The 21,249-nt window shown below is 42.0% G+C and overlaps 4 protein-coding genes across 4 annotated transcripts; 2 read left to right on the forward strand and 2 right to left on the reverse strand.

The window, feature by feature from the left end:
* Window positions 1–961: 961 nt before the first annotated feature.
* Window positions 962–1,804, forward strand: AK88_00599 (uncharacterized protein; the record flags this gene model as incomplete). The annotated part of the gene is made up of 1 exon (XM_012478247.1): window positions 962–1,804. The coding sequence occupies one exon, from the start codon at window positions 962–964 to the stop codon at window positions 1,802–1,804; it is 843 nt and encodes a 280-aa protein (XP_012333670.1).
* A 532-nt stretch (window positions 1,805–2,336) lies between these two features.
* On the reverse strand, window positions 2,337–8,992 carry AK88_00600 (uncharacterized protein; the record flags this gene model as incomplete). The annotated part of the gene is made up of 12 exons (XM_012478248.1): window positions 2,337–3,047; window positions 3,266–6,204; window positions 6,323–6,436; window positions 6,624–6,755; window positions 7,038–7,083; window positions 7,196–7,398; window positions 7,532–7,937; window positions 8,042–8,117; window positions 8,224–8,276; window positions 8,435–8,489; window positions 8,614–8,681; window positions 8,783–8,992. 12 exons carry the CDS (start codon window positions 8,990–8,992, stop codon window positions 2,337–2,339), a joined length of 5,013 nt encoding a protein of 1,670 aa, XP_012333671.1.
* A 1,093-nt stretch (window positions 8,993–10,085) lies between these two features.
* AK88_00601 (uncharacterized protein) lies at window positions 10,086–16,289 on the reverse strand (the record flags this gene model as incomplete). Its single annotated transcript, XM_012478249.1, has 1 exon — window positions 10,086–16,289. The coding sequence occupies one exon, from the start codon at window positions 16,287–16,289 to the stop codon at window positions 10,086–10,088; it is 6,204 nt and encodes a 2,067-aa protein (XP_012333672.1).
* Window positions 16,290–20,081: 3,792 nt separating this feature from the next.
* Window positions 20,082–20,765, forward strand: AK88_00602 (uncharacterized protein; the record flags this gene model as incomplete). Its single annotated transcript, XM_012478250.1, has 1 exon — window positions 20,082–20,765. One exon carries the CDS (start codon window positions 20,082–20,084, stop codon window positions 20,763–20,765), a length of 684 nt encoding a protein of 227 aa, XP_012333673.1.
* Between the last annotated feature and the right edge of the window lie 484 nt (window positions 20,766–21,249).

The raw sequence follows: 21,249 nt of genomic DNA on the forward strand, positions 1-21,249 counted from the left end.
AAAAAAAAAAAAAAAAAAAAAAAGAACAAACGAACGAACAAACGAATAAACAAATAAACAAATAAACAAAAAAAAAAAAAAAAGCAGGAATAAATTCCAAGGACAAGTTTACGAAACGTTTCAGCAAAATGAATCATTTTGTGTGAGCCTCTCTCTCTTCCAGATATACATATATATATCGCACAGGAAAAAAAGGAGGCACATCAGATTAAGGCATATGTAATTACATACGTATTCAGGGCTTACATGTGAAACATACCAACATGCATGGCCCATTTGTTGACTTGCTTTCTCCCCTTCTCAAGGAAAAAGAATTAATTCGCTGCTCCCATGTGAAAGTGTAACTTGACGAATTTCACTCGCACAAGAAAAGAAGAAGCCAAGCCAAAACGCGGCCTCCCATTTTTTTTTTTTTTTTTTTTTACCAAAGGAAGGCGGCCCGTTGGGTTAATCCATTTAACCAAGGGTGTAAATGAACCACTGAGGTTAGATACCCGTCGTGGGGTGAGCTCATAACGACAGAGCACACTGATTTGCGCCAGTGCGCTGGGGACCAGTGTAGTCAACCGGGTGGAGAGCGCCAAGTCGGCGAAGCACAAAGGGAGCGATTCTCAAACGTGCTCTCTCCACTTAAGGAAGGAAAAAAAAAAAAAAAAAAGGAACCAGGGACCACGCTAAGCAAGTACACTGAGCAGTTGGGTTGCTCGAACCAAATTGCCGCTGCACAGAACCTTTTTTCGAAAGTCTCCATTTCTCTCCCGAGGCGCGCAAAAGGTGAAGGTCATCCGTATGGACACCCTCGTATGCACTTGTACATGCTTGCAGCGAGACTGAAGCGAAGGCTCACCCAGACCGTACGTGAACCTACCAGTTGGACCGCTGTTTTCCACCCCCCGCCCCCCCCATTCATGTAATTTGGCATGCCCGCGCAAAAAGGCACGGATCCCTATCGAGCTTCAAAATGGAGAGTAATAATTCCGTCGTAAAGCTGCTCCTTTACTTGGTACTGATTATTCAGTGCACAGCTGCTTACTCACTTAGCCAAACCAAGAATACAAAAGAACATGGGCACGTCTTTTTTACACCTATGCGAACTAAGGAGAGAAAGGAAAGCCATTTGAAGAGAACTGATCAAAGCGCTCATGAGGGTTACTGCAACCCCAGAAAGGAAAAAAATCCTACCAAGGTAAAAAAAAATATGAACAAGTTATTTAAGACGTTATATCCTAATGAGGCACAGATGGAGGAAAGGAATATAAGGGAATATGATTACCAAGGGGGTGATATGGAGGGTGTGCAGGGAACTCAGTTTAATAATACGAATTACGACGGGGTGGGAGATGCCATCTACAGTGCAATGACGAATGGAAGTCACGATGAAGGAGTGCACAACAGCCGACGCAAGGGGGGCTTCCCCACTGGCAATGTCTTGAACAGAGATCTGCCCAGCAGCTACCCCGCTGCTCAAACGGGAGAAACGACTCTCCAAAGTATTAGCCATGCTGGCCATGCTAGCAGGAACGATAGCGGGGAGGAAAAAACGGTTGAACGACACAGAGGCGAAAACTTCGAAGACAACCAGGAGAGCGCTGCAAATGAGCAGAGTACAATGGAGCTTTTCGGCAAAAATGAAAAATTAAAAAGTGAATCGAATTTTTCTCTCATGGATTATCTGAAGGACTTGTTCCAGAATTCCACGTACATAAAAAAGTTTCAGAATTTTATTGAAATTTTTTTTAACAAGTATGATCAGCGTGTGTTGGAGTCCACGATTTTTTTTAATTTTGACGAAACGTTGTTTTAGGGATCCTTCTTCAGGGTTGAAGGTGGGACCAAGCGCGATGTTAATTGTTGTTGCCCCTGCCTGTGTATGGTGCAAAACGTCACCTTGGCAGTGAAGCTGTGGACTCAAGAGACAAAAGGGGTTTTTTGCCTGCGCGATGCGTGTAGGGGAAAAAGACACTCCCCTTCGTGAACTCTTGCCCACAACCACCCCCACACACCTGTTTTTTTTTTTTTAAATCACTGGCTATTACACGAGAGGCATTATCGAATTTAATGCTTCCCGAATGGTGAGCAATTGTCTTACTGGCGTCGCTGAAGTTGTACCGAAGTTTCACAGTTGTCTCTTTGAAGTTATTTCGCTCCTTTTTTTTTTTTTAACAGTCGTAATGATAGCTGGTGTGAAAAAAAATGAGTATTTCTTTTACCCGCACCTGTGAAGGAGTGTTAAAAAGGGGTAAGGGCGCCCGTGTTTAGTTGCGTGCGTGCTCGTCAGCACACATAGGCACCTGTGCCAACGCAACTGCACACGCGGCCACACCCAAACCCCTCCCTCATACCTTTTTTTTTTTTGTATTAAACATGGTCGTAGAATGGTCTTGCCCCTTTCTCAAATCATTTACTCCCTCCCCCCATGCCTGCGCAGGGGCGACGTGGACATATTCTCTCCCCCCTGTACTCTTCATTTTCTCCATGACGCACTTTTCAAAGGAGGAGACCACTTCTGCATTTTTTTTCAACAAATATTTTCTTACATAAATTTGGACATGTTCGTAAAAATTAGGAAATAAACTAAGCGAAAATAAAAAATTAAAAACAAATCTATTCAGCAGATAAATTTCGTAGTTTTGCTTTTTTGTTTCTTCCTTTGTGAGTTTTTTTTGTGTGTCCTTGGCAAAGTCAAATAATCCCAAGGCGGCAAATTGTGCGAATGTGAAATAGTCAATGCTTTCTTCGCAATTTTTTTTTTTTTGTGTGTTGTTCAGGTGGTTTTTTTCTGTGCAGTTTTGGCTAGCTGCGTGTTTAGCTGCATCCTCTGCGAAAACATTCGCGGCGTCTTCCGAGTCACATTTTTCTCCGCCACTTCCGACCCCTGTGGTCACACCCTGCTCAATCAAACCACCTCGTCCAAGCGGGCTTTCCTCATCAGTCAAGCTTGCCCCAAAGGAGAGACAGTCCCTCAGCACCTGCAGCCTTTCGCTCTCACTGAGCTGTCCCTTCGATGCAATTTTCTGTTCCAGGACGTTAAAGTAATTCGGGAAAATCTGATCATACGTGTGGGGGGGGAGGTAGCAGCGGTGAGTAGAGGTGTAGACTGTTCACCAGGTGATAGCGCCAAAGGGAAAGCGGCCCATAGGGCAGCCAGATACAACGACCGCCCTGAGGACACACACGCAGAGCTAACCTTGTGAGCGCAATTACGACGGCCCTCCTTTTTGAAGAAAAAAAAAAGAAGAAAGAAAAAAAAGTCTGGAAAGAAAACATATCTTTTTAGTTTCCCCTCCGTTATAAGAAAGACACATGACGAATCATTATGTTCATTTTTCTCACTTCCTTGTAGGAGGAACGGCTCCGGAGACACAGTGCGTTCTTTGAAGTAGGTGTCTAGGAGAGTACCACCAATGAACTTGGAAATACAAACTTGTTCTGTCTTATGCTTTACAAAAAGGAGACTCTTTGTGATAAAATTTTGGAGGTCTTCTCTGGATATGATAAGGGAGTGATGTTCAACAAAGATATGACTTAAGATATTTTTTAAAAAAATAAACATGATGTTTTTTCGCAGAGAGTGTTTCATTTCGGTGATGTTAAAAAAGGAATGTTCCTCGTTTTTAATGTTGTATTTTTTTTTTCTCCTTCTGGAAGATTTGTATGAAGTGTTCACTGAATTGTCTTTCCCCTGCCTAGATTGGACCAAAGTGCCACACGAGGGCTTCCTCCCTTTTCCATTCCCATCCCGAAAACGTCTTTCTTCTTTTCTTTTTCGAAGCCTCCCTCCTTTGTAGAAAAAATTGATATGCCTGCCACTTTGGATGGCCCTTTTAACCCGCGCGCAGGTGATATTGACTTGTTTGTAAATGGAGAAGTAATGCAAGGCGATGAAATCGTTCATGTAATTGTTAAGGTCATGAAAAATGAAAAAGTACGCTCTGAGAGTAGACACCGTATCGTTTAGAAGGCAATTAAATTTATGAACAAATTTACAGCTGCTTAAGAAATGGAACTCTTTGGCCAAACGCAGGATATCCTTTTCACGTCCTGTGTGGAAAGGGCTATCGTGGTCACTCGACTCATCACTTCGCGCCTTGCTCGAATTTTTTCCGTTCAGATGGTCCGTTAAAAATTTGCACACATCTTCTCGAACACTTTGCAAAAATGGGAAGTCATAATTATCTCCCTGAAATGAGTAGAAATCTTTTTTACTTTTCGGGAAATAATTAAAAATGAGTAAATGTTTCTCTTTCTCATTTTTGGATGGAGGAGATCGCCCATCCTCCTCACTGAGCAAGTAACACACCATTTCATTTACAAAATGGGACAGATTAATATACAACGCATGTTCTATGCTGATCGAGTAAAAGGCAAAAAAGATCAGAAGAAATATTTTCATGTCTATCCATTTTTGTATGAACATTTTTTCCATTTCTCTAGATTCCTTTTTCTTCTTCAAAATATGGAGCCAGGTTTTTATCATAATGGCATTTATTTCCTTACACAAGACTAGCTCGACTTTTTTATTTTGAATCCCAGATTTTCTCAACCGGTTGTAAGATTGGATAATTTCGTTAATGGGTTCAAAATTCACATCATCTATGAACGTGTGCATATTTTTGTGTACGTGTTGAACCGTCTGCTCTACGTTTTTTTTCAAATTTTCTTTCCACACGAAGAGGTTGAACAGGTGACATACGTACTCCTTCATAACGTTACAGTAACGCAGTTTGAAGTAGGTGGCCGTGTGGCTGTCCATCCTGCGTGGGAGGGGGTCTTCCCCTGGATGAGAGCCTTTTTTAGCGCCACAGTTACTACCCTCCATTTTGGCGTCTTCTTTTCTCGTGTCTCCTTCCCCGGGGTCACCCACTTCCCCTACACTCCGCAAAACCTTCGAAAGAAGAAGACTCGCCGACCTGCACGGGTGCCTCCCCAGTAGATGAAACCGTGGGTATGTGGACCCCCCATCGTAGGCTTTTAGGAATGCTTCTACCTCTTGGCAGTTCCGGTCCATCTGGAAAATCTGTCTCATTAGATGCAAATTGGAGCGGAACTTTTCCTCATCAGGATCGACAGCGTGGTTATCCGAAAAGGTGCACTTGGTGTCTTTTTGGTCTTGTGCCTTTTTAGGAGCCGTTTTGGGAGCCTCTTTAGGAGCCTTTTTAGGAGCCTTTTTAGGGGCCCTTTTAGGAACCCTTTTCGCACTTACAATTCTGCACCTGATTGTGTGTTTTTTTTTATATATTTGTGGGTTCTCAAATTCAGTGTCGCTTTCCCTTCTGAGGAGGGTAGCCATGTTAATTCTTTTCATTTTTACGAATCCATCACTTATCTTTGGGGAAAAGTTTCCCTCCGTATGGCAAGCCTTGTCCTTTTCTCTGCCAACCTCGGTGGAGAGTTCCCCCTTGGTGATACGGCGAAATAAAATTCTGTTCATCTCCCTATTGCTCCTATTTACATAAAAGTGTAAGTCAGTGGCCCCGGAGAAGTGGTGCCTTCCCTTGACCCGATTCTCATCATCAATGTTGCAAATAAAATTGGAGAAGAATAAAATGTTTTTTTTTTCCATGTCGTTGATTCGAAACTGTTCTGTTGTGACTTCCTCCTCTCCATCAACTTCGATATCATTGGGGAGGAGACGACTCACCCCTGTGCCAGCTTTACCATTTTGCTTTTTTTTACCATTAGGTTTATTCTTTCCGTTTATAGAACTTTTCCTACAAGGATAGTTCACTCCCTTTTTCGAGTCTCCCTTTTGTTTTTGCAGCTCTGGTTGATTGTTATTGGTTTGGAGGATATCATCACGTGTTATTTTCTCCCTTTGTAAATTACGAACATGTTCATGTAAAAAATCGTTGAAGATAAAAAGCTTCTTCGCTTTCAGCTCAAACAGGACGTATTGTTTTAGGGAATAAAAAAAATTAACAATGATGTATCCTTTGTACTTGTTCCTTTTTGAGTTCTTTGTTTCTTCGTTTGTGGACAATTCCATTATTAACCCTTGGCTCTTCTTCTTCTTCCTCCTCCTTCTGCTCACATGAAACAGATCATAATCATACTTTATGATGTAATATAATAAATCGGCGTACAAACTGTCCTTGTTTTTTTCTTTATAATTTTTTTGTCTTAATGTTTGAGCAATCCTTTTTATTTTCCTGGCGATTCTCTTTTTGTTCATTTGTGTGTGTGTAGTTGTCTCCTCCCTGGGGTCTGCACGTCGGTGTGATAATAGCACGTTGGTGCGGCAAAGCTTTTTTTTTTTTTTTTTTTATAATTATAATTTTTCCCTTTTCCTCATTTATTGGCTACACTCCACCTGCTGACTTACCATCGTGACTGCTCCCTCTGCTGCAGATCCGTCGGACGTCCTCTTCTATATTATCAACGTTGTACACCTTCAGGCGGAATGTCCTCCTTAGATGTTCAGCCAACCTCTCCGCGTCTACAAACAGGGGAAGAGGTACCAAGTGGACACAGCCGTGGGAGAGAAGCTCTGCTTATATTAAACTCTATTTGAGAAGGCCACCTACTACAGTTATATATCTCCTCATTTGTCTGGGCACCGTATGCTCTCCGTTTTGTGTATGTGTGTGTGTGCCAAATTGAACCCATTTTTTTTTTTGACCCACCTTTTTTGATTTTCCCGGTGATTGCAATTTTTACCGGCAATGTGGACTTCCCCCAGGAATGCCTCTCCCTTGGGCTGGAAATGTAGAAAAAAAAAAAAAAAATTGGTACATAGAATCGTAGTAGATATAATTCTCATCGAGATGATATAACAGCTAAGGGGAGAAGGGATTGCCTCCTCATGTGCCTTCCAATCGAACCTTTTTTTAAACAGTGTCAACAGTAAACTCTTAAGTAGTGGTAATTCTTTAACTTCTAATTTGGAGGGAAATGAAAAAAAGCAAAAGTGGTAATGTCATATCGCTGCATTCACTTGTAGTAGTAAGGATACACACAAGCCCTCTTTGGTGAAATCGCAACATCACATGGTTAAAAAAAGACACATTTATTTTTGAAGGGGCATCTTAAAATTTAACTTTCTTCAAGAACATCCATTGGAAAAGTGGAAAAGTGTTTATCCTCCTGAGGAGAAGAACAGTGAACATGCATGAAGAACAAAGAGAGAGGGGAAAAAATGCCAGTGCAGATATATGTGTGTACAAATTGCTCTGTCCCTTTTTCAACGTCTTCTTACCATTCTCTCCTTTACGTAATTCATATCGACCTGTGGGAGACCCTCCAACATTTTTGCTCTATAATCGGAGTAGCGCTTTCCATAACGTATATCCGGATGTTCTGAATGGAGTTCTTTCCTGTTCACTCCAGACATCTCGCCTTGGTTAGCTAGATACGTCAACATATGCACGTATGCACGTTTTTCTGTGCTGTGTTCTTTTCCTGCTATGTGTATGTGTGTGTTGTTGGTGGTGGGGTGATAAGAAGAGTGGAATGGAGTCCACTTGGGAAAAATGAACCAAATTGGACCATGTCTACGTGTGTGTGTGTATGCAGGTGTCACCCCTGTGCGAACCTGACACGTTTTGCAGATCCAGGAGGAAAAAACTGTCCACGGTCCCTTGGCATCTCAGAAAATTCAGCTGGTTAGGCGAGCCCCGAAGGAAGCGTCCCGTAGACGTCCCCCCATTTATATTCCCCTCCATTTTTTGCTCCTTTTCCCCTTTTTTCTTCTCCCCTTTCTGAATCACGCCCATTGGCGTGCTCGCCACAGTTAGCTCATTTATGCGGGTGTTATTTTGAGAAAGCTCACTCATATTTTTTATTTTCCTCATAAAAAAAAACTTTTCCAAGGAGAACAAAGTGTTGTAAAAATAGGCATCGCCGTAGGTGGTTCCGATTTGTGCAACCTTGAACGCGGCGTGGATGATGTTCTTCACCACGCCCTGCATTTTTTGTTTCCCCTCTTTGCGCTCTTTTTGCTGCAAAGTGTGTGGGGAGGCGGTACAAATGGAAGCAACCCGAATGTAAGCAAACCACATGTAAGCGACGCAATTACGAAGGGTTCCCCTCCCCGCCTAATTACCAGCTCTGCCCTTTCGAAGTCCCTGTACTCCCTCTGGTTCCGCGCGAACATCTGCTTCTCCATCTGCTCGTAGTGCCTAAATTTGTTTACAATGACGAAGAGGGGGAAAAATATATGCCAAACATGGGGGAGAAAAAAAAAAAAAAACTTCCAAGAGAAGACTCGGCTACTAATAAAGTTACCTCTGTTTTAATTTGCGGTGTCTAATGTGGCTCTCCCTCTCCAAAGTGCTTTCCTAAAAAAAACGAAGTGCCCGGATGTGATGTTGACTTAATTTCCACTCCAACACTTCAAGGATTTAGTCAAGTCGAGAAAACGAATTGCACACAAATTTATGATGCAAGGAAACTTATGCCACTTTTTTTTTTTTTTTTTTAATTGCAAAGTTGATACCATGTACTGATCCTCCTTGTGCATCTTATAACTCTCTGTCAACTCCAGCCTAAAACTGCGATGAGCATCACATGAGAGAAATGTAGAGTGTGTACAAAATAGGGAGGGGAAAAGAGAATAAATTGGTGTAAGTAAAATGGTGGAGTGGAGAAATTTCCGCCTTTTTCTCTCAGGAGTACCTGCGCGCACAACCCAATCTCTCACTAAACGCTTTTACAACATCGCTGGACCCGTAATCGGCTAGGACCTGCATTAAGTGTAAAGGTTGGCCAAGGTGTGAGAATACTTCCCCATTTCAGCGGCCTTTTCTCCGCCCAAGTCGCCTCTTCCCCTCTTGGGAATGCTTACCCTTTCCAAATTGCTCCAGTTGCAAGCGGAAAACACTTCATGGCGCGAGTGCAGAAATGCTTGGTTCACATTCTTCAAGTAACCCTTAAAATCCTGGCGGAACTTCTCACCGTTAACATCAATGGGGAGCTTTTCCAAATGAGGACCCCTTCCATCCTTTTTTTTTTCCTTCATAAAATTGGTACACTCCACACAATGCTGATGATCCATTTCTGTTCACGACTTGTCTAGACATTCCATGGGAGTGTAAGAAGTGTATTCGCACTTGTATATGTATGTAATCCCGGACGGGGGGGAATGGATTCCGAGAAAAGACGCTAAGGGGCAGAGTTCATTTACAAAAGCCAGCCATTAAACGGAATAAGACTGAAACACTTACCCAGACACCCCTCCCAACGCACCTGAGAAGACCTTTTTTTTTTTTTTTAAAAATCGGCACTTAGCCCTTCTGTGAGTAAAAAGCATGCACCTTTTTCACCATTTGCACAGAATCATTTTGCGGCAAAAAAAAATAATAAAAAAGTCCCTAATTAAATCCTATTAAACAATGGACATGTCGTTTATCCTTCTCATTTTTGTTGAGCGAAGTTTTCCCCTAAAAAGAATGTTATCGGGACACAGCGCGCTATAATACCTGCATCTGCACAGGCTGCTTTATTTTTATGTGTACTCTATCTTTATGTGCGTCTCAAACTGGAGCTAATTTCGCGCCCCCCCTCTATTACGAACCACCTGTGCACGTGTATGCTACTACATTACGCAGGTCTGCGCACGCTCTGTCAAATTAGCGTGAGTGGACTTTTTCCCCGCGCTTGCAAAGTGCCAACTCGATGGAGAGGGTGTTATGTGTAGTGCTCCTTTTGTTCAGCAAACCGCCTCCTGCATGTTCGCACACACATTGTCCCATACATACATATGTGCCAATGCGTTATCCCACCTAATACTATATACAGCATGGACAGAACGGCAAACTAATTACCGAAAAATGGAACGCCTTTTTTAAGTCTACTATGCGTGTTATGTGCCAAAATTATGTAACAAATTTCCCATGAACAGAGAGAGAGAAAAACAAAAAAAAAAAAAAAAATGTCCTAATGTCCTACCTTGCGAGTACATTTTACAAGGTACCTGGGACAGTAAGCCAAAACAGCGCTCTAAGCGAGCCAAACGGTTCTACAAAAAAAAAATGGCGCAGCGGGGTGGGGGGGGCAAACTTGTGAACGTAACTCAATTTCGTCCATATCTGCTCTCCGCATGTGCTGCCATTAGAATGGGAGCATACTGAGTCTGAGTGCACATGCCCTCAGTTCCACATGGCGTCGTTGGCGTCAATCACTTCAAACTCTTCATTGGACTTGTCCGCCTCTGCTCCTTCGGCCTCCACGTTTTCGAATTCCATGTTGGAGCTGTGCGGGGCCTCGCCTCCAGTCAGGGTGTTGTAACCGTATATCATCCCACCCACACCCAGGGCCGCGAGCCCGAGGATGCCTGCGGCCAGAGACACCTTCTCCCCGGTCCCCATGCCGCCATTACCGTCACTGTCGCTTCCACTGCCGCTTCCACTGCCACTTCCGCTTGCATTTCCACTACCACCACTGCCTGCTCCCGATGGCGGTGCGCACGCCGGCACACTGCAGGCTTCGCGCTCCTCTATTCTTATATTCTGCTGTTCACAAGTCAGCCCCATGTTCCCATCCAAATCCTCCGATGGGGGAATCAGCTCCAGGGGCTCTTTTCGCCTTCTAACTCTAAATGATTCCGCACCGCACGTCGTGGAACACTCTCCCCAATCTTCCCACTCGTTACACAGCGCGTCGTTGCACGGGGTGGCGCCGCCACCCAACACTGGGCACTCTTCTTCTCTGAATAAGTTGTAGTCGCTGCAAAACTGCGATGTGCTCGCTTTTCTGTGTTGCAACAGCTCTAGTTTTCTCGTGAGGATTCTTCTCCTCGGTGCGGCATGGCAAGATGTGGAACCTCTTCCCCATGGCAATGAGTTGGCTGCCCGCGACGACGTTGCCGACCTCGATCCCGCCTGCTCCTCCTCGCCGCATCCAACCCATGTCTCCCACTCGTTACACTCACCATCATCGCAAAGAGGTAAGTCCAAACATGGCTCCGTCTCTATCTCGTTGTGATATTCTAAACATAAATCCTTATCATCTCCTACAAAACCAGTCACGTTCGAAATAAAGCGCCTCATCCTCATTCCGACGTTACACGTGCGGTCACACTCGGACCATTCCGACCAGCTTCCGCAGGGGTTGTCCGTACAAGGGATGCCGTTAGATCCGTCATCACGCTCGACTTTGTTCTCATAGTAACCTTCGCACTCGTTCACCTGGCCGGCTGGGTTCGGTTGTGGGCGCGGCGCTCCGCCGCTGCTTCCATTGTTGCCATTGCTGCCACTGCTAGCATTGGAGAAAAGGCGGGCTCGCTGCACCCTCTTCCGGGGCCCGCAAGGCGCCGACCACTCGGTCCACTCCTCCCACTCGAAGCACTTCTCATCTTCACACGCAGGAACCGAGCACACCTCCGTTTCGGACTTTTCAAACGTCGAGCAGTGCGCATACTCGTCTATGTCTTCTGGCTGAATGACGAAGGTTCTCCTTCTCGTGGAGTATCCACAAGTCTTGGAACATGTGGACCATTCGCCCCACTCCCCGACTTCCTCGCATATTTCTGCAGAATCACAATCCTGGACATTGCACGCTTCAACCTCGGTCGCGTTGAACAGCTGACATGAATCGGCTTGGTCATCTTTGAAAGAGGCTGCCAGTGGGGTGTCACCGGATGCTGTGCGTCCTGCTCCGGCTCGGTGTCTCGTCCTTATTCCATCCCCGCAAGTCGCATTGCACTGACTCCACTCGCCAAAATCACCGCACACATCATTACACTCCTCCGTAACAGGGCAAGCTCTATACTCAATGGAGTTCAAATCTGTGCATGAGTTCCCATGCATCATGTTATGACCATCATTTATATATTCTTCCTCCTTTAATGTATATGGTGGCCCCTTTCTCTCCCTTTTACTAACGGCCAAATTGTTACACGTAGAGGCAGTGTTGTCTGGACATGGGCTCCATTCACCCCATTCGGCACATTCAGCATCTACAGGGTATTTGTTGCATATGTAGCTGCTATGTATCTCTTCAGAAGATAGTAAATTGTCCCAGGTTACCTTCACAGCGTTTTTACAAACCCCGGATGAAGCATTTTCACAATCCCCAAGTATTCTGTACTCCTTCTCATCGATGTTATCTATGGCATAAACAAACAGGTCAATGTTATTCACTTTGAGCAGCGCTACTTCTCTTCGCAACTCATTCAAATCGGTATCGGATTTTCCCTCCACTAACATAATGATGAGCTGCCTGCTCCTTCTGTTGGAGGAAGAAGACGTCTTCTTGCTGAATACCTTTTCGCGTAGGTGTTTCAAATTACTGGCGATGTCTTTCCTACTCGATGATGATTTAACCAATCTGTTCACCTTCTTAATCATTTGATTTTTTTTGTAACTAACCTTCCTTCCTAATTTCCATAGCACCTTTGCTGTCCTTCCCATTTTGACCACAGTTACATGAGTCCTATTTTTGGCCAAGTAATTCGACTTAATGACGTAAGTCGAGAAAGGCCTTACGTACTTCTTCCACTGATCATTCGTGATACTACGTGATTGATCTATCACGATTGCTATGTCGAAAACTTTTTTACAGGTCGGGTCATTATTGCATACGTCGTCGTCACACTCTGCACATGATTCGTCATCTTGGCATGGGAGACTTGGGGGTGGTAGCGAAGAAGAAGGAGGAGGACTACCACCATCAACAGCTTCACATATGTTTCTACTTAAAAATTTATCCACGCTGTTTATGTATGAAAATCCAGCAGAGATGAAGACATTGGGGCAAGTCTGATTACCGCCTCCACTACTGCTCAAGTTACATCCCGCCGCGATGAATAATACCTCCTCAGGTAGCTTCCCTATTCCTACCACCAACAGTTTAACCTTCCTATCTGCGTACTGCTTGGACATGGTTTGCAGCAGCCCGTGCTCAGACACATCATTGTTACTATCTGTTAGTAGCAGCGCTACCTTGGGGGCGTCTTCTCTGTGCCCAGTCGAAAATGACTGCTTTAACCCTACGGTTAAAGCTTCCGCAATGTTCGTTTTTCTGCCCAAATTCACATACTCCGCCGATATGATTTCTAACGCGTTCAGTAGTTCCTTCTTGTCCTTTGCCACCTGATTGTCAAAGTCCGTGTTCATCGTCTTCGCGCCCAAGTGTAGAGAAAGAGACACATGCACGTTCTTCTCACCTACGTTAAACGCATTAACAATTTTCGTAACGTATTTCGTAACTTCGTCCTTCCTTCTGCTATTTTTCTTCATGGACGGGGCCACTATAAATGTCAAGTCGAAGTAGTCTTTACAGAAGCATTCGTCACCTGTGCATGATGGAGGCGCTACTTCGCCCCCTCCTGCTCCTCCTGATGATGGTGGTGGTGGGATTATCTCCGTATCTGTGTCACATATCTTGTCCACCATCCCCTGTGATATATCTTTCAGACTGTCCCACTCCGTCTTTATAGCAAAGGGACAATCTCCCTCGGTCTTGTGACATCCCCCCAGTAGTCTCAACTTAGGCATACTTGCAGCGCCAACACCAAGCACCAACAGTTTCACGTTCTCCTTTTTGTACAGGGAACTCACGTTGGACAAAATTTCATCTCCAGACTTGCTGTTATTCCCGTCCGTAAACAAGATGGTCACCTTGGGTACATGTGCCCTACTGCTTGGCCCCTTGGTATAATGTTGTAAGCCATGCTCTAGAGACTCCACTATGTAAGTGTATGACCCAGCCTTATATGTGCTTCTCAACTCGGGGACTTTCCTCATTAAACTGTCCTTCTCATAACTTTCCTTCTCAGAAAACTTCACAAAATCTCGCATATGTTTAGCGAATAGCATAATCCCCACATGGATCTTGCTCTCCGCAACTTCTAAATTGTTTACGAGCTTTTCCACGAAAGGGTACACTTGCTTTTTCCAATTCGAGTATCCTATGCTTGCTGATTCGTCCAGAATTAAAGTTAAATCGTACATGCTTTGACAAAGGCACTCATCTCCCTGGCATGGAGGAACACCTGGTTCTGGGTCCGTGGGGGTGTCCACCTCAGGTGGTGGTGAGCTGCTTCCAACGTCGGGAGGTATTACAGGACCAGAGCTGCATATTCTCCTCACGAATTCGTTTGACGCACTGGGCAATTGTCCCCACTCGACCTTAATCACAAATGGACAATTTGCACTTCGCGCGCAGCCCACTAGTAGCCTTAGCTTATTCTCATCAGCCATAGAAACGCCTAACACTAGTAACTTCACCTTTTCTCTCCTATACAACAAGCCAGTCTTGTATAATTCCTCATCTGACCGGCTGGAGTCATTACCATCTGTAAAGATCATCGTTACCTTTGGGGCCTTAACTCTACTTGAGCTTTTTGTATAATTCGCTAATGCATATACCAGGGTTTGCACAATGAAGGTTTTCTTCCCGTTTCTGTAATCCCCTTTTAAGCCCTCTATCTTTTGCAACAGGAACGATTTGTCATATCTGCTTTCGTCGGAAAATCTCACAATGTCTCTTCTTGAGTGAGCAAAGAGTAAGAGGCCTACGTGCACTGCGTCGTACCCCACGTGTAATGATTTTACAATTTCTGTTGCAAACGGAACAACTTCGTGGCTCCATCTGAAATTGCCTATACTTGCCGATTCGTCCAAAATTAGGGTTAGGTCGTAGAAGTGTTTGCAGTAGCAGTCGTCCCAGTCTATGCAAGGTGGGGGATGCTGCTGGTCTGGTTCGGTGGGGACTGCGGGGTCTGCAGAGCCCGGTTTTTCCGAGCCCTCTGGCTTTTCCGAATTTCCCGGTTTGTCCGAACTGTCCGGTTTCTTTTCATCGTCTGGCAAAGACGGCAGATCCCCCGCATCTATGTCGCATATCTTATCCGTGATCACCTCCGTTATGCTGGTCAGCTGGTCCCAATCGCACTTGATGACCTGTGGGCAATGCTCATTCTCATCGCAGCCAGCCAACATTTTTAGACTCTTTATGGTAGCTCTGTAAACCCCTACCACAATGAGTCTCACGTTTTCCTTCCTATATTTCAATCCTATATCGCGAACGTCGCTGGATCGTCTGTAATTTTCATTGCCATCCGTGAATAAAATGGTCACTTTAGGTGCATTGCGTCTATTGTTTGGATGTTTCGTGAAATTTGTGAGCGAGTGTTCTAAGGCATCCACAAGGTGGGTTCCTCGTCCGCTTCCATATTGGTCTTTCAATCCTTTAACTACATTTATTAAGGCATTTTTATCGTATCTCGTCTCCTGTGCGTAACTAACATCTTCTTTTACCTTAATAGAAAAACGCATAATGCCTACGTGTATTTTGTCTTTGCTTATGTTTAAATTACTTACTACCTTTTCTGCAAAGGGGACAACGTCAATTTTCCACTTATTCAGGGTAATACTTCCAGATTCATCTAAGATTAAAGTTAAGTCGTAGTAGTCTTCACAAAAACAGTCATCTCCTTGGCATGGATTTTGCTGCGGGGGGGTAGGAGGAGGAGTGGTGATCTCCTCGTCTTCGTCCTCCGTGTGACATATTTTGTTCGTTAACTTTTTTGTTATATCCTTTATAGTTTCCCATTCCGCCTTCATGGCATATGGACAAGGGGCATTTTTATCTGCACAGCCAGCTATTGCTCTTAAATTAACGTCTTTCGCTGCTGCAACACCAAGAACTAACAATTTTACGTTTTGTTTTCTGTACGTTAATCCCATATCAAGGAGCTTAGTAGAGCTTCCTGGGGAAGTGTCGTTTCCGTCAGTAAAAAGTATGGTTACTTTGGGGGCATTTGGTCTCGCTTTCTTATGGTTAGTGTACTTATCCAATGCGTACTTCAAAGCTGAGACAATTTTGGTTGCACCTCCAGAACCATATTTTTTTTTTAGCTCGTCCACTTTTTTCAAAAGCTTATCCTTCTTATAGCTTTCGCTTTCATCAAAGGTAACGTAGTCTCTGTTTAAGTTGGAAAACAACAAAATTCCTGCGTGTACTTCATTTTCGCTAATATGTAAGTCCTTTATAATTTTATCTGTAAATGGGATGACATGATTTTCCCAATTTCTAATTCCTATGCTTCCAGATTCGTCAATAATTAAAGTCAAGTCGTAAAAATTCTTACAAAAGCAGTCGTCGTCACCCACGCATGGTGGCGGTGGTGATCCTGCTGCTAAAGTGTTATATTGAAGAAAAGACTGTTTTTTTGTTAATATTTCTCCCTCAGGTATGTCATTATCGAGGGTGACCTTCTTTACGCTGCGGCCATTCCCTGTCAGGTGGACGTACTGATGAGAAGATACATCTTGGCTACGCTGTGTTATCACCGTGCCAAGATGAACAACAAGGAAGAAGTAGGAAGCTATTAACAGAAAAGACTTGTTCATTTGTCCTTCACTTGTTTTTTTTAAAGGTTAAATCTGATGTACCTTTTTGCATTTACGCTTAAAAAAGAGGAAGCAAAATTAATCTTGAAAAAATGTATCATGCAATAAGAGAAGAACTAGGACAACATGAAGAATGAAAGATATTTCAAGTAGAGAAACAAATTCGGAAAAAATGGATATTTATTAAAGCTGCGTTGGAAAAAGTGGGTATGTGAAAGTCCGTTGTGTGCTCTTGAAAAGGTGAAAGCCCGTAAAGGAACACACATGGAAAATGGAGTCAAACAAAAAAATGTTCAACGAAACAAAATGGGAGATGAAAAATACGACAAGAACGAAAAAAAAAAAAAAAAAAACGAAGAAACATGCACTGTTAAATTAGACATAAGAAACTTGTAATGATGGAGAAATAAAAAGTTAAAAATTGTACAATTTATAAACTTTTGCAGAAAAAAATATGTATATGAGAAAATAAATAAGCAAATTAATAAATAAAATGAAAAGAATAATAACGATAGGCGTAAAAGTTAATTTTTAAATCGAAGTTGTTGTAATGTTGTAAATTTTTTTTTTTTTTTTTTTTTTTTCAAATAGCTAGCTAACCATACAGCTAAAAAGTTGTGAGTTGTCCCCTGTCTTTTTCCTAATCTCCATTTCTGGTTTATAAAATATGAGCATAACTGCAATTACGGTTATTAGCTTAAAAAGAACAGACTTTTTCTACATTCGTAGCTGTTCGTGTTTTGTGGGAATTATTCCTTGGACAGCTATTCTGTCTACATTTTTACCTGAACAAAGAAAAAAAAAAAAAAAAAAAAAATGTAGACACGGATACTTTTTATATTTGTCTGCACATAATATATTGCTAAGTTTATTAACATAAAAGTCATTTTCGCTAGTTTAGCTGACTATTCATGTTTCATCTTCATTTTTTTTTTTTTTTTTTTTTTTTTTCTTCAACCTTTTAACATTTTGTTTTTTCAAATTGATTTGCTTGTTGCCCTGCTTTACAGCTTAGAGAGAAAAAGAGGGGGAAAAGAAAAAAAGCTATATTCTTTTCTTCGTAATAAAAATGACTAAGCAGCCGAACAATCGTGTTGGATGCAGCATCCAGCCAAATATATAAAAAGCTTAATTTGTCCATATGTATATGTGCACATATATGTACATATTTATAGAGTTATTTGTTCAGACACCTGCTTGCGCTGCTTTCTTCGAAACGTTCGTGAAAATTCCTTTGGGGAATACACAAACTAGCAACCAATGCCACATTACGGGTAGTTACATATTTTTAAAGTTCACTGTGGTAGTCATTTTCGAGAAGTAAAAAACGTACTTACATGTCCACCTTCTCAGCACAGAAGTTGCTATTGAGCGTGTTGCCCACTTTTCCACTAATTCGTTCATTGTTGCGATTTCCATCTTAATTTTTAAAATTACTTAAAAAAAAAAAAAAAAAAAAGACAGCTAATCGTCATCGATTTTAAGAGAAAACTTCCCTAATTTTATAACCCCTTTTATGATAAAACAAAGAACGCAATATGGTGGAAATAGAAACTAATAAAAAAAAAGGGTGAGCACCGCATACTCAGTAACCTTACGTAATGGCATATATAGCAAAGAAAAACCTAGGTGTGTTATTAAACGAGTAAGAAATGCTACTGTTAACATGATAAATATTTTCCCAAAACGGTTTAAAAATAAGTGAGAAATCCCTGAAATGAGAGCGTGTATGTGCATGTCCCATTTCTCTTCGCCTCAGTTGTGAACCCGTCTGGAAAATAATTTTCTTTTTTTTCCCTCACGTTCAAGCAAAAATGTATGCAGCTATAATTTCCTAGCTCTTACAAGTGATTCAAGTAGACGTTTAAAACGTCTCTGAATTTGGCGGTAAAAAATGTGAACATATATCAGTTTAAATAAAGACACCCTTATAATAAAAAATTAAACTTCCAATTTTGGGGACCTGAAACACTCCCCTCAAATTTAATGCACAAATATAAGTTAAAACATCTGTTCAAACTTTCGAATGTGACGTTTTAGACTTATTTGCCCTAGTTTACCCTGCATGGTCATTAAAGGGTACATTTATTTTTCATTATCACCAGCATTTCTTTCCCTTTGAGGTTTCCTTTTAACGTTGGCAAGAATGAATTATATGCATGTAAAAATACGAGGTCTAGAAGTGGTTGCACAAGTCTATACTTCGATTAAGCGTATTTAAGCGGGAGTGGTAAAAAGGTGAACAGACGAATGAACAGGTAAAATGGACGAACAAACACGCCAGCAAAATAAATTAAAATAACCGCTGTGTTCTCGCGAGTCTGTGCGCGATACCTTAAAATATAAAAGTGTACGTTGTTATCATGCCGAAAATGAAAATGGGTAAGAAAAGCAATTTTCCTGCCTATGCAAAGATATCCGCTGCCTATCGCTGCGCATCGCAACGCCATCCATTTATTTTTTATTTTCTACAATTCGAGCTAATTAGATAACAAATTGGGGAACTATATCCCTTCCTTAATTCTCCGTAGAATGTAGAGAGAGAGAGGACGCATGTTAATGCCTATAAATTTTCATCTTCTGCAAAGATAAAAAAACTCTGAACTATAGAAAGAGTGAAAACTGTAAACCGTGGAAAACCCCTCATTTATTATTATGCATGCAAAACGGTTAAACTAAAAAATAGTTTTATAACTTTTTTCCTTCCTAAAGCAAACATTACCATGTAGGGTGTTCAATGCAGTACGGATGCCATGCGGTATATTTTTTCGAAGTAATATAAGATTAATTTGGGGGCATTTCCAATTAAGATTTGCCTATTCGGTTGCGTTTTTTTTTCAAAAAATAGGTAGAGTTCTATTTATAGCATACCTGGAAAAAATGGCAAAAAAAAAAAAAAATGAGCTGACCGCGTCACGTTGATTTATACATTTCTTCACAATTTTTTTCGTTGCGGTGATGTGGGCTTTTCCTTTTTTCGCTTTGGACGCACTGCAACAAAAAAAAAAATAAATGAATAAAAAATAACTTAAAAAAAAATCATATAATATATTTATGTATATATTTACATACATTTTTATGTACCCACAGAGCTATCACTTTTCTTTTTTTCTTTGCTTCCCACTTTGCGACGTTTATCGATGCGTTAGTGGCCCTTTTAACTTTTTTTTAACATTTTTTTTTCCCTCATTTTTCGTTGGCTTGAAGGCCCAAGGATTTAAAAAAACGGCTAAACAATAAAGGACTTCGCATCATTCTGTATAAAACAGCATGTGAATAAACGGGAATTTCGTTTTGCACGATCGGACGTTTGCAAAGCGTGTTATACGCATACGTATATGTATATATAAAATTATACATTTGTGAACGGCTTCTCAACTTATGCTTAGGGGAAAAGAAGGGACATATACTGCGCATATGCATATATCGGCGTACGTTTGTACATGTAGCCCCTGACGGGTACCTTATTTTTTTTATTTTGTTTTTTTTTTTTTTGCATGCCCTTCGCGTAAAGGGTGAAAAGTCAACTTTTTCAAACGGCACATTTTCTGAGCCGCCGTTCCCCTCCATTTGTGGGTTTCTCAAAAGGGAAAGAAATTAACTGCGTAAAAAGAAGACTGGGAAAAACAAAACAGAAAACACCGTTTTTCGCGCTGGAAAGGGAAAATATCCACTCACACGCATAAACATATACGCTTGGAAAACAGTCCTGAAGCAAATCGTTATAAAGCAAACAACTGTAAAACAGAATAACAACTCACCGCCCCACATATATATCACCCTGTTAGCAAAATGAAGTACCTAACTTTTAATAGAAGTAATAAGGATGCAATTGACCTATGTGAAAAGCTAGAAGCAACAAAGATAGACCTTGCGAACCCACTGCTACTACAGTACAGTTGGGTCATATGGGAACAAGTGTCAGACAACAAAATTAAACAAAGTAATAACTATAAGGATTATACAAGGCCATTGGCAAAATTTAATAGTGTACAGAAATTTTGGCAACTATGGAACAGATTACCTCAGCCAAGTGACCTACTTGCACAAAAAAGTATGACGAGATTATCAGAAGATGGAACTCTTCGCATTATAGATGCTCTTATGATTTTTCGAGACAATATTCAACCCATGTGGGAAGACCCAGCTAATGCTGAAGGTGGTCATTTTGAATATAAATTTGTACCCAGAGATTTCCCATATAGTCAGATAGACGAATTTTGGAATAACCTTGTGTTAGCTATTATTGGGTGCACTTTAAAACATTACAATTTAATAACAGGGATTAGGCTAGTGGATAAATTAAGCACCACGCGTCATGGGTACGTAAGAATAGAAATTTGGTACACAACAGTGCCAGACGACAGTGTTAGAAACCACTTGCGAAAGGACCTGGAGGAACATATGTGCAATCGTATTGACGGTTCGCATGTCTATCCCCCAAGGGGGAAGAATTTCGGCCACTCGCATAAGTAGGCTTAGCGGCTGAGGGCAGCTGTGCGCAGAAGAGAAACGAGGCAAAGTAAAACGTGACCAGAGGTAGGCGAAAAAGCGCAACATAGTGAAATGTTAAACGAAAACACCCCACAAGTAGACAAATTGCACAGTGCAAACCGCTGTCAAGTGGAAATTTTTTTTTTTTTTTTACCGAAAAGGTGACGCTTGTCCAAGGGGGTAGTCACGCGTGAGGTGTGTCCCAAGAGAGGAGTACCCCGCATTCACGCATCGCTCCGACGATTTGTTCTGCATACATATATAATATGTGTGTGTATACAGATGTGTACCCCTTTGCACTTTTTTTGTCCGTAAAGGGTTAGGCGATTTTTCAGTAAATGTGGGTTTATTTACTTTTAATCCCCCTTGGGCCCCCCCTAATGTGCATACCAGGTGGGAAGGTGCCGTAGGAAGTATTTATCCACACTTTAGTACGCACTTAGGCGCGCTCATGCGCTCGCACGCA

The sequence above is a fragment of the Plasmodium fragile genome, assembly GCF_000956335.1.
Source record: "Plasmodium fragile strain nilgiri unplaced genomic scaffold supercont1.5, whole genome shotgun sequence".
In the NCBI taxonomy this organism is placed as follows: domain Eukaryota; phylum Apicomplexa; class Aconoidasida; order Haemosporida; family Plasmodiidae; genus Plasmodium; species Plasmodium fragile.